The 14157-nt window shown below is 41.4% G+C and overlaps 2 protein-coding genes across 2 annotated transcripts; one reads left to right on the top strand and one right to left on the bottom strand.

Annotated features, from left to right (window-relative positions):
- Positions 1–10101: 10101 nt before the first annotated feature.
- LOC308324927 (histone H2B 1/2-like) lies at positions 10102–10497 on the top strand (the record flags this gene model as incomplete). Its single annotated transcript, XM_080777272.1, has 1 exon — positions 10102–10497. The coding sequence occupies one exon, from the start codon at positions 10102–10104 to the stop codon at positions 10477–10479; it is 378 nt and encodes a 125-aa protein (XP_080633398.1). The 3' UTR covers positions 10480–10497.
- Positions 10498–11429: 932 nt separating this feature from the next.
- On the bottom strand, positions 11430–13035 carry LOC308325388 (histone H4-like; the record flags this gene model as incomplete). The annotated part of the gene is made up of 2 exons (XM_080777875.1): positions 11430–11740; positions 13014–13035. 2 exons carry the CDS (start codon positions 13033–13035, stop codon positions 11430–11432), a joined length of 333 nt encoding a protein of 110 aa, XP_080634001.1.
- Between the last annotated feature and the right edge of the window lie 1122 nt (positions 13036–14157).

Here is a 14157-nt window from a genome sequence, read left to right as displayed (position 1 = left end):
AGAAATTAGGCACATCCTAACGGCCTGTCGCCTACTATCCTTCTTTAACGCAGACCTGCATCCTGGACCCAAGCCAAGGATCGCAGTGTTACCATCTGCAGACACAGTCAGTATGCTATGCTTTCTATACACTTCATGTCTCTGCGGCTCAGTGGAGACGAAGATTTTACTTTGCCATCAATTTAATCCTCAATGGGGGGGTGAAAATCTCCCCTGGAACATTCCTTAGTCCCACAAAACCATTTCACACTCTTGAAATGGACTTTGTGGGTCCTTGGCCGTAAGTCCAGAACTTACAAAACCTCTTGGACATAATTGTCCCATATAGCAAAATAAATAAATTTATAGATATTAATAACGCCTTTACAATAGTTAGAGCCCATAGTGAACACATTATCTGTTATTATGGCGTTCCCCAGACTTTATACTACAACAGAGACTAATTTTTATGCACAGATTACAACACATATCTGCAAGTCACTATGTTTTGAGAACACTTGCTTCCTTGTTATAGAAACATCAGAATGACCCCAGAACATAAGGGAACGCAGCCGACCTAACGTCAAGGTTGTGGGTCCCGTAACAGAAGCCACATACAGCTTACTTTAGAGAAGGCCAACTGAATTACTAAAGCTAGTATTATATTATTTTTGGCCGACCAAACATAGCCCTCCATTTTCCACACAACAGTTTAGAAGCAGCACCGAAGCCTGTGCCAGTGTATGCAGACTCTGGCGAGAGACCACACGACATCATCCCGGGGGAATACGTCCTACTCAAGCCAACTCTTCGAACCAAGGGAGGCCATCAACCGTGGGGGAAGGCTTTGTGGGAAGGTCCCTATCAGGTGAACACTAGTACACTCACATGTACTCAACGTTTTTGGAAAAGACCGCTGGATCCCAGTGAGACAAGTAAAAAAGTCTCCGCCGCATTGACATTGAGGCATAGAGTTACATTACTTGGAAACTTTATTGACAGGCGTAGCTACAAAGGGATTTCCTATACCAGGATTTGTCTCAAACCACACCTGTCAATACTTAAGAGTCTCCGATAATGTGGCCCTGCGCTGTTTTGTTTTTATTTTGTTTATTTTTACCAACCCGACCTGGTCTTCCCTGCACACCGGGAAAAGGGCACATCTTGTGGTGTGACACCGCCAGCCTGGCCCTCCAAACTGCCAAGCCTGAAAACCCCAACCCAGGAGATGACACACCAACACAGGGGGACAAGATCAACCTCTCCACTTTATATGGGTACTCTGAAACGCACACACGCACACACCGCGCATTGGAACTCTGTGAGGATAATACAGCATGTGCACATTCCATCTTACATTACCAAGCTCTGAAACACACCGAAGATTGCTGGATATGTAAACATATGCGCTATAATCATGAGGTCACACCCTTATCCTATAAATTAATCAATTACTTGCATTTTGAGAAAGCATTAGGATCGGACTCTGTTTGTGCATTACCTCACTCAATGCTTATGCTTTTACAATTAGCACTGACTAGGGCCATGGATGACTACTCATTATTACCTCCACACAATATTTCCTGCATAGACAACGGCATGGTTAACGCACCTAATCAAACGTTCATAGTCCCACTTACCAAAGCAGAGACCTGTGTGTGTAATAGCCATGGCCCTCATGTCGGATACAGCCAGTGTGAGGTTAATGTTATGATTCACAATAGCACCACTGCCAGAACTACTACTCTCACCTGTTCCCTCACATGGCAGAATGGTAACACCTATGAGTTTCCCTGCCCCTTTAAGGGACTCTCATCAGCGCCTGGTTTATTTTGGGTCTGTGGACAACATGCATTTGCCAGCCTTCCTTTACTATGGACGGGCTGTTGTTTTCCGGCAGTAGTACAACCGGCTATTACTGTATACGCCGTAGATAAGTTACCAACTAACGACACCCATCGCAATAAGAGGTCCACTTATAAGGGATACATTGTCGCTGAACCATTCACTACACAAGCAGAGACTGTGGGCTGGGGAATTTTTCCCTTCGGAGGTGTAGTAGCAGCATTGCAGAAAATCAATAAGTTAGGGATGGAAATTCTCACCCTAAATACAGAAACTACTAGTAGCCTGGCCGCCCTAAATTCAGAACAATTCCAAATCAGAGAAGCAGTTTTGCAAAATAGGATGCTGTTGGATATTCTCGAATCAAGGAGTGGGGGATTATGCAGGGTGCTACACACAAAATGTTGTTTTTTCATTCAAAATAACTATGAAAATGTCTCTTCTGCCATCAACAGAATGCGTGAGGCGGCTCGGGAACCCCCCCCGGCTGATGACCTGGGCGCTTATTTGCGACATCTCGGATACGGTTGGATCAGCTGGGTGGCGGCCGTCGTGCTCCCCGTGGTTATCCCTCTGATAGTCATTCTGTCCACTCTGCGTTGTTGCATTATCCCCCTGGTCAAACGGTCAGTACAACGATTATTTAAGTCCCAGCAAGACATTCTGTTGGCACTGCAAAACCCAGAACCAGAACGAGAACCAGAATGGACTGATTTATACCCTCTCCCATCTTCAAGGGTTTAAAGAAAAAAAAAAAAAAAAGGGGGGGACCCTGTATTAACCTGTATTATCCACTTTGACTTTGATTTTTTTCATATTGCAATTATTATTATTACAACTCTGATAAAAAAAAAGAAATTATTATTTCTGTTTTATATTATTTCTCTATTACATTTAAAAAAAAAAAAAAAAAGAAAGAAAAACATATTACAATGATTATTATTATTACAACTGATAAAAAAAAAAAATTATTATTTCTGTTTTCTATTATTTCTATATTACATTTAAGAAAAAAAAAAAAAAGAAGAATGTTCACATTTCTCATAACTAATCATGTTCTTGTGTTTCTCTGTTTTTGCTTTATTTTCCCTTCAACCTAAGAAAAAAAAAAAGAAAAAAAAAAAAAGAAGGGAAGCAAGCTGATGACATTATCAGACAAGCTCCATCACAGAACCAATTGACTATCATTCATCTGTCACGAGGAACAGGTGGGTATAATGTGTCATATCTGATGAGAAAAGTGACATTTCTTTCATGTGTTGTCCCAAAGTATCTACCATAATCATTGTGCTATAACCATTAGATTTAGACTCATCTTTATCATTAGATTATTTTTGTGCAAAGTGTCTTTTTCTCCACACAATTGTTTGAACAGCAGGGGGCTCCCGGGTTGCGCCCAGAGAAACCATGAGCGAGTCTCTGCTACCCCTGAAATGCTGGTCCAGAGGTTAAAAGTTACACATAACTCTGATAGTATGGAGGCCGAAGCGAACTCCAACAAAACACAACGATTAAAACCATGCTATAATGAGCCAGTGGGGGACTAGCTGCAGGTATGATCTGATCTTAAAAGATTCCCCAGATAACAACAGAATGAAGGAAACACATGAGAAATGGATAAAAAACCTCAAGAAAGAGGAGAAATGAGGAGAAATGAGGAGAAAGAGGAGAAATGAGGAGAAATGAGGAGAAATGGAGACATTCTACGGAAAGACACATGCAGACCAGACAGGTTGGTCAATGTGACAGAGAGGCCGGCCGCTCTCTGACTCACACACAGGTCCCGGTATAAATGATTATGGTGGCATCTGAAGGAGAGTTTGTGAGTGAGTGTTTTCTGCCTCATCACTTATGATACATTTGCCTATTTTGTTCACTCTTATGTAGATATACAGTCCTTGAAATTGAAGAAGTAAATTGAAGTAAAATTGAAGTTAATTAATCAATTAATCAAATAATTAAAGTTATTAATCATGATAAGTATTATTTTTTGCCATTATGATTTGTATTGAAGTAATTTTGTGCCTGCCCACTGGTCACTTTTAGATCATTTACAAAACCCAGCATACAGATGATGCTAGGGGGTAAAACTGAAGGAGCCTCCTAGTTGAAAAGAAAAAAAATATATATTTGTGCTGATTTTTAACATGGTCTAATCTGTGATCAAGATGAGGGATTTGATAGATATTTCTATTCATATTTTATTGATTCACATATTAATGTAATGTTAAAAATTGTCCTCACTCGGGTGGACAGGACTGCCCTGTCACCGAGTAAGGGACCTCTTGTTTTTGCATGTTCATTCATTCTATTATCAGCTGTCACCCACTCCAGATTGATTCAAACTGGAGGAAACAACTTGACCTAAATGACACTCTCACCCCATGAGATAAACCGTGAACAACAGAATCCGTAATCATGGAACATGATTACCAGTCAAAAACATGTTCTGTTGTTTGGCGTGACTGGCGTCTGATGACGCCTGACCCTAATCACGCTGTTCGACCTATGGAGAAGTGACACTGCATTCTGATAAAACATGACATGATTGAATTGTATATATACTATTGTAAAATGATGTAACAGTGTTCAGAAGCTCTTGCGGTACGGAGAATTCTCTCTCCTACCATATTCCATCATTCTTGTCACATATTTCATGTGTAACATACTTTGTAAGAACCGAAGAATTCACTAAAGATCCTTGTATTAACCTGTCGTCCGTGTGAACATTCCTTTCAAGTCTTTTTCCCTCTGGTTTTCCACCAGAGAGCGTACTTTTGAGTTGTTAGTTGAGCTGTCTCTGGTTTCCAAAGAAAGATAGTTAAGGTGGAGTTAAAGTATTTCTATACTTATCATTGCCCATAATCTTCCACACTCACAGGTGGGAAGTGGCCATCCCGGTGCTGCACCGTCCCAGATGGGGGAGGCGATTGTCACCAGGGAAGGAGCCTTGTGGGTCGACGGCCTCTAGCCAGGATGCATAAAGCGAGCCAATAGAGCCCGTCAGGTCGCAGGCTCGACAGCGCAAGGGGAAAGGTTGACTACCTAGTCACCTCCCTACTAGGTCACGCCTAAATGTCGTCGGGATCGGACTCGAGCCCGCGACACGCTGTCGGGCCGGGATACCAGCCTAGATGCCTGGACCACAAGGCCGGCCCAGGCCAGAGTCCTGCCACCACTGGGTGTGCATGCTCTAGACCCAGGCAACAAAGCAGACACAGTGCCCGATGGGCTGTGGCCAGCTCTAAGCTAACAAGCAGCGAAGCACCAAAGCTAGACTGTATAAACCTGCATCACACGTCGTATATCAGCCTTCGGCTCATACGGGTGACAGGACAGAAATATAATATGTACAGTATATTATATATAAAGCTTCATCGCACTTATTCAGGCGATAGGACAGAAGTATAATATACACCGTCACTGATGTAATGTAACGTACACATACACATCAGACTTCACCACACACCGTATATCGGCCCTTGGCCTATACGGGTGACAGAAGTCAAATATATATCATTTAAAGCTGCATCAAACACCGCATATCGACCCCTGGCGTATACGCATAATAGGGTAGAAGTATAATACATAGTTACTGTGTAACGTGCAATATACTGGCAGATAAACCTCAGCAACCACCGTATATTGGCCCTGGCCTATACGGGTGATAGTCTACAGACAACAGTCACCTGTCAGCTGTGCAACACAGGAACACATAAAGCTGTATCACGCACCGTACATTCGCCTGTGGCTTATACGGGTGATAAGACATTATATACCCGGTTACCTGTGTAACGTATATAATATACAATATATGCTATATCACACACCATATATTGGCCTAGCTTTAGCTCATATGGGTGACAGCACAGAAAGAGTTAAATATACAGATAAACAGTTACTATTGAACTCACAAATGTATAAAGCTTTATCACACCGTACGTTAGCCCGTGGCTTATACGGGTGACAAGACAGAGAATATTATATACCCAGTTACCCTGTAACGTATATAATATACAACATATGCTATATCACACACCATATATTGGCCTAGCTTCAGCTCATATGGGTGACAGGCAGCACAGAGAGATAAATATACAGATGAACAGTTACTATTGAACTCACAAATGTATACATAAAGCTTTATCACACCGTATATTGGCCCTTGGCTCATACTGGTGACAGCACAGAAAATATTATATACGCAGACACCCGTGTACGTATAGAATATATAGTATAACCATATCACACACCGCATACTGGCCCTTGGCTCATACGGGTGATAGAATACCAACAAGAGTCAACTGTGTAACGTATAAATATACAAGGCTGTACTACACAGTATATTGGCCCTTGGCTCATACTGGTGACAGCACAGAAAACATCATATACGCAGACCTGTGTATATATAGAATATACAGCGTAGCTATATCACACACCGTATACTGGCCCTGGGCTCATACGGGTGATAGAATACCAACAGGAGTCAACTGTGCAACGTATAAATATACAAGGCTGTACTACACAGTATATTGGCCCTTGGCTCATACTGGTGACAGCACAGAAAACATCATATACGCAGACCTGTGTATATATAGAATATACAGCATAGCTATATCACACACCGTATACTGGCCCGGCCTGGGCTCATACGGGTGATAGAATACCAACAGGAGTCAACTGTGCAACGTATAAATATACAAGGCTGTACTACACAGTATATTGGCCCTTGGCTCATACTGGTGACAGCACAGAAAACATCATATACGCAGACCTGTGTATATATAGAATATACAGCATAGCTATATCACACACCGTATACTGGCCCGGCCTGGGCTCATACGGGTGATAGAATACCAACAAGAGTCAACTGTGCAACGTATAAATATACAAGGCTGTATCACACAGTATATTGGCCCTTGGCTCATACTGGTGACAGCACAGAAAACATTATATACGCAGAAGACCCATGTAATGACGTACGTATATACAATATAACTATATCACACACCGTATACTGGCGCTTAGCTCATACGGGTGATAGAATACCAACAAGAGACAACTGTGCGATGTATAAATATACAAGGCTGTATCACACGCCGTATATTGGCCCTCGGCTCATATGGGTGACAGCACACAAAGAGTTAAATGTACAGTTTCCATGTTAACTTCATAATATGTGTAAATAAGTATAATATACAGTCACTTAGTTGCAATGTATAGTATAGAGAAACTGTGTCACACCACTTAGTAGCCTTGGGCTTTACAGGGGTGACAGAATACAAATAACCAGTTGCTCATGAAACTTACAAATGTTACGTACAAAGCTTTATCACACATGATAAAAGCCATATGATATACAGACACTTGTGTTAATGATATAGTATAGGAAGACCTTATCACACACCGTTCAGTAGCCCGTGGCTTTATACGGGTGATAGGACAGAAAAACAGTATTACTCAACCTACTTGTGTAACATATAAAAATATACAAGATTTCAAATGCGCACCGTGTGTTAGCCCTTGGCTTACACGGGCAATAGAAGCAATATAATATATACACTCTGTAATATAATATAATGGAAACCTTATCACACACCGTTTATTAGCCTTTGGCTTTATACGGAGGGACAACACAGGCAAAATAACAGGTATAGTGCTTGTGCAACTGACTTAATGTCATGTAGTGTTGGTACTCCAGCCAACTGAGTGAAATCAGCTATGTGCTTGGTGTACTGCTGAACGGTCGATTTTAATTGTTAAAGTAATAAGACGGGGAAGTGGAGAACGCGTGGCGTCTCCTTCTTTCCCTGGGAGACGAGCTAGCTGCCGAGTGGCTATCGAGCCCGCTCCGCAGCCGTCTAGGGAAGGCGTCCGTTCCCGAAGTGAGAGCCGTGAGGGACCGGCAAAGCAGACAGACCGTCAGACAAACGAAAGACAGCTAGTCAAACAAGGGCAACCTCCTATGACGCCGTAGCGCGAGCGACCGGCTCGTGCCACCGTAGCACGGTGGTGTTTTTAGCTAGTAGCTTCCAACACACTGATACAAGAAGGCAACTCTGAGAGGAGCCAAGCTGGCTGCTCAAAAGGAGTTATACGCTTCTTACGGTAAATACCTTTAGTCCTTACCAATCGACGACGCCGAGGAAAGAAAAGAGGAAGGGGAAATGACGTGTGCGAGCAAAGTAACCTCGGGAGGCGGTGCCTCACTCACACGTCATTTTCCCGTGGCTGTTAGCACGGGATCATCGGTAAGTCCGCTCGACGCTCCGCCTGCGGACGGAACTATCATATATTGGAGTGATCCAATATAGCGCTACATAACACTCATCTGGGATCTCTGACGGAGTTGAGCCCCGAGTCAGATCTGCTTCGTACCGAACCAATCAGCGTGAGCTAAAGGCGGGATGCGGATGTGACGGTATATAGACACGTCGATATGATTGGTTGTGTTTGCACGCCCACACGGTGATAGACAGACGCTCCCATCCAATCATCTACCATGTATCTTGAAAAAAAGGAACAGCCCCGTCATCGAATTTGCTTCCGCGATCCCAGATCCAAATAAGCTGTGAAACAAATTTGTGTAGCAAGCTTTTTGGATCTGGCAGCGTCAGGTTAACCAAATGGACCCGTTGGTTCCATTCGTACACTCTCAGAGTTACATCAACATTGATTTTACAATATAAATCAGGGGTCCCAGAGATAGAAATGCCATTAAATGTGGGTCTGTAGACTAAAATGCATGTCAAACTGGGGGTCCTTGAAATTAAACTGGTTGAGAATCACTGCTAAAGCTAGCCGCAAATTGCAACTCTAGATTTTTTTATATTGGGATGAATCTAGAGTTGCAATACCCTCCATTGACTCATCTTTTTTGGTTTGCGATCTGCTTGTCTTAAACAACGTTAAACTCACCAACATTGCAGCTGTAGTACAAGCTTGAATTATCCTCTTTCAATCTGCCGAGCTTGTTTTTCATAAAAATCCACCGTAGAGATGTTATGAGCTACTTTCTGTCAAGACATCCTCTGCAAGTGATTATTTTTGTGTGGAGTTTGGAAGCACTCGTCGTATGTCACTGAACGGCCCTGCGTACCACCTGTTTCGAATTTGCACATAATGCAGGAGGCAGCAGCGCGACCCGTTAAAAAAACGAGTGCTTCCAAACTGCAACACTTAGAAAAAGAATCACTTGCAGAGGATGTCTTGACAGAAAGTAGCTCAGAGTCATAACATATCTATGGTGGATTTTTATGAAAAACAAGCTCGGCAGATTGAAAGAGGATAATTCAAGTTTGTACTACAGCTGCAATGTTGGTGAGTTTAACGTCGTTTAAGACAAGCAGATCGCAAAACAAAAAAGATGAGTGGGGAGTCAATGGAGGGTATTGCAACTCTAGAGTAAAATCTAGAGTTGCAAATTGCGGCTATGCTAGAGCTGTCATAATCTTCTCTTATGGCATATATCTTTCAAATGGGGGTCCGTGGGCTCATTAGTGTCAATTTGGGGGTCCTTGACATGGCAAAATGTGGGAACCACTGCTATAGACTAGGGTATGCACATGCATGAAGTCAATGGCAAATCGAGTGGCAAAGTGAGTTTAACATTGTTTAACGATTGTTTGACGATGTTTAATGCAACCAGAAAGGACTTTTGTTTGTCAAGGCTGTCAAGGCCAGAAAGTAGTTTTTTGTCACTCAGTAGGCCTTCCTGCATAACTTTGGGGTTTGATGATGATGTCACGCGCATACCCTCTATATATTATCTGTGCACGACACTGACCTGTTTGGTTGGAATGCACAACCAAAGTGTATAACCAATACAAATACAAAATTCATCTTTAAAATCAAGTTAAAAGAACACCTTATGTAAACCACACTGCAGTAACCCTGGGAAAATAATAATTCAAATGTAAAATGTGTTGAAAGTGATTTTTTGCTATGTTTTTCTTTGTTTTGTATTTCTTATTTTATGTTATTGTTTGAGTTAGTGTTTGTAAACAATTGTAAGTATTGGAAAAACATAATAGCCTAATACCCAAAATATCTGTACATTCTTAATTTACTCTAAATGTATATTAACCCCTCACCATGTTGCACGAGCGGGAAAACAGTGTTCAGGAACAAAGACAAGACACCACCCTCTTTGTGGCAGGATCAGATCAGCCAATAATTTATGGGAGTCGCACACTTAATTTGCATAGGCGTGCTATAAATACTGGTGCAACTCCGTTCACAGATCGCTTCTTATCTTCGTTCCACTGAGAAAGAAACATGCCTGAAGTAGCGAAACCAGCACCCAAGAAGGGCTCCAAGAAGGGCGCCGTCACGAAGACCGCCACGAAGGGTGGCAAGAAGCGCAGAAAGGGAAGGAAAGAGAGCTACGCCATCTACATATACAAGGTTCTGAAGCAGGTCCACCCTGACACCGGTGTCTCTTCCAAGGCCATGGGCATCATGAATTCCTTCGTCAACGACATCTTCGAGCGCATCGCCGGTGAAGCCTCCAAACTGGCTAACTACAACAAGCGCCGCACCATCTCATCCAGGGAGATTCAGACCGCCGTCCGCCTGCTGCTCCCCGGTGAGCTGGCCAAGCACGCCGTGTCTGAAGGCACCAAGGCTGTGACCAAGTACACCAGCTCCAAGTAAACTGTTCTGTCTGCTCTAAACACAACGGTCCTTTTAAGGACCACACATCTTGTCCAAGAAAGGGTTTATCCAAATACTCTAAGCAAATGGCCTTTACAGACTGCTAATCCAGTTATTCCAGGTCAGTCATTGACGCTCTTCTGAATAACAATGCGAAGACTATGCATGTTTAAGTAGGCTACTGTACATTAATTAAATAATTGCTGTAAATGGTGTTCAACATTATGAACTTTAAAGAATCTTGTCATGTAGATTTCATATTTGCTCCACTACACTAGCAATCGTGTAAATAAAAATACATGACAAATGGAACAAAGTTATTGCATAATATAGACTTAATTTAAATGTCTATCTGTGGGTGTCATAACGGCTGCTAGCATGATCTAAAACCATTTGTATAATTAAAATGTCTTCATAATATCATTGTTTAAATGGACAGCTCGCAGCAGTGTAATATAATTTCACTATTACTTATTTACATATAATACTAGGACGTTAAATTGGAAATTACTCATATGGAAACAGTGGATGGCTCTTTGGGGGTTTGTTCAATCGAAATTAAGGTTTATTTCTTGGCGGTCTTCTTGGGCAGCACAACATATAATCTTATAAATTAAAGTATTGCCGATAGAAAATTACTTGCAAGCATTACACAAACAGCATTTGGAGCATTACACATTTAGGACCTCATGTAGAATAGAGCGGGAAGGGGGGGGAAAGGAAAATAATGTAACTAATGTAACTACCACAAAGCAGTGTGGGTTCATCTAACTAATTTTCCATTCAAACTGAAGAAATTAAGCAATAACCCGCTGTTATGATTGCAGACATGTGGACAGACTGGATAAAAGTGCGCATTCAGAATATTGGAAATGACTCTCATATAGAAACAGTGGGTGGCTCTTAAAAGAGCCTTTGGGTTGTTGGTAGATTAGATCAAGTCAGCGTTATTAACCTCCGAAGCCGTACAGAGTGCGTCCCTGTCTCTTCAGAGCATAGACGACATCCATGGCGGTCACGGTCTTTCTCTTGGCGTGCTCGGTGTAGGTGACGGCGTCACGGATCACGTTCTCCAGGAACACCTTGAGGACACCGCGGGTCTCCTCGTAGATCAGACCGGAGATACGCTTCACTCCGCCACGGCGAGCAAGACGGCGGATGGCGGGCTTGGTGATTCCCTGGATGTTATCACGAAGAACCTTGCGATGACGCTTGGCGCCTCCTTTTCCAAGACCTTTTCCTCCCTTGCTTTTTATATATACTTTATTGAGAAATTATCAGGTTTACAATTCATGCAGAATTACATATATACATAAGTTACATTAATAAATAAATAAATCAATCAATGCATTTCAATACAAGTGTGTTTTTTTTTTTTCTTCTTTTTTTTTTTTTTCTACAATGTTAATAGGTGCCATGGTGTCAGTTTCTTTTTTTTTGTGTCAAGAGTTCTTTGTCTTTTTAGCTCCGTTTGTATCTGTTTGAAGACCACCTCTCCTGAGATGGCCTCCTGGTGAATCACCATGGCACACCTGGTTGCCCACAGTTTGTTTACTACAGTGCAAACCACAGTCCAGTAAAAATCTTGCTCTAGGGCAGACATCCTTTCCTCGAACACTCCGTACATGACAGCATTATAGTTTATCTTAATTTTAAAAGCAATTTGTGGCATTTTCCCCCATATAAAGCTGGCCCTTTGGCAGTCCACTAACAGGTGTTCAATTGTTTCATCTGCCCCACAGTTTAAAATTGGGCATTTCACGGTTTTCACAAAGCAGCTCCATTTTACGACAGCTCTTACAGCTAGTCTCCTCACAGAGACCAGCCACATTACGTCTCTCTTTTTTTCAGAGATATTTTTACTACTATTATTTTTTATGCATATCTGCTTCTGAATATTGTTGAGGTATTTGTAGGGGAAAATGCCACCATATAAATCATCACATATTTTATCATATATACATTTACTATTCATCTCAGTCCAGTCAATATTTAAATGTGCAGAATTATATATCAAATCCCCATACATGATTTTAAAATAAGGAAAAGAGCTTCTTGCCCGGCACTTCTTTTTTGTCCAACTCAGTGCCTCCCCTATCCACATAGCCCTCCTTTTAAAACCAGCTGCTACATTTTTACAAAACGAAATTTTTAATTTAAGTCCCAAATCCACAGCCCCAAGGCCTCCATTATTTCTACTTTTATATAATAAGTCCCTCTTTGTGACTTCCCTAGTGGTTCCCCATATGAAATTAACTAATGTTTTATTTATATATTTCAGTGTCTGGTCCTTGGGAGGAAATATAGTTGCCAAAAATAACAGTTTTGCCAATACGTATGTCTTAATAATTATAATCTTTGTTCTATAACAGCATGATTTGTTTTCCCATTTTTCTAAGTCCTCCTTTATTTCTTTATCTTTATTATCCCAGTTCTTTTCATAACTGCCATTATTGCTAAACTTTACCCCCAGAACTGTCATAGTTTCTGTGTCATTTATATTTAAATTAGGCTTTGCCTCACTCCTCCCGAACCAGACACCTTCAGTTTTATCATGGTTTAATCTGGAACCTGAGATCTCTTCATAGAGTGCTAAGTGCTCATGTATAATGTCTAGTTCATTCTTATTTTTAATTATGATGGTGATATCGTCAGCGTAGGCCAAAACAACGACTCTCTCTCCACCACTAGTTTTTATACCCGTGAGTCTTTTATCATTCTTGATTTTATGTAATAATGGATTTATAGCCAAAATATAAAGAGCAGCGGACAAAGGGCACCCTTGTTTCACACCCCTCTTAATCTCAAAGGTCTCAGTTAAAACTCCATTTACATTTACCTGAACTGTGGACTGGGCATACAACAATTTGATCAGGTTAATAAAATCATGGTGAAAACCGTATACTTTTAAGACCTCCCACAAATACTCTCTGGATATAAAATCAAAAGCCTTTTTTTGATCCAAGTTTATAATAAAGAAACCCTCATTTGTATACCCACTTGTTATATCTCTTAAAATACCCAAGTTATCCCACATCAACCTTCCCTTAATAGCACATGTCTGTTCTTTTTCAACAAGTTTTTCTAAATCTGTATTTAATCTATTAACTATTATTTTTGCAAGTATTTTATAATCAACATTCATTAATGTAACATGTCTCCAATTATCTAAATTATATGATGACCCTTTTTTATATATAAGCGATATAACACCATGGTAGAAGGATGAATGCATTTTGCCCTCCTTGATCCCATCATTATATACAGAGGTTAGCATGTGCACCAATTCGTTTGCGCAGGAGAGATATAACTCATTAGGCAGGCCATCGGGGCCTGGGGATTTACCCTTACTCAACTGGACAATTGCGTCCCTCACCTCCTGATTGGTGATTTCCCCACCCGTAGAGTTACGGCCAACCTCCCTCAAATCAACTGAATCAAGGAAGGCATGCAATTTATATTCATCAATCATAGTTTTCTGGTACATCTTTTCACAGAGATTCCTAACAGTTTCTCTTTTCATCCACTCATCCTCTACCATATCACCATTTTCATTTAAAATCGCGCTGACATGTTTACTTTGGAGTTTCTTTTTATGCATATTTATAAGACAAAGTGCATTGCTGGACGCATTTGTGTCACCCATGCCTGCCTGTAGGCGGAGGCCCTGGGAGACAT

Source organism: Protomyctophum bolini, assembly GCF_963924005.1.
Source record: "Protomyctophum bolini genome assembly, chromosome: 12".
In the NCBI taxonomy this organism is placed as follows: Eukaryota; Metazoa; Chordata; class Actinopteri; order Myctophiformes; family Myctophidae; genus Protomyctophum; species Protomyctophum bolini.
Note: the sequence above shows the minus strand (reverse complement) of the source record. Positions and strands in the feature narration are given on the sequence as shown.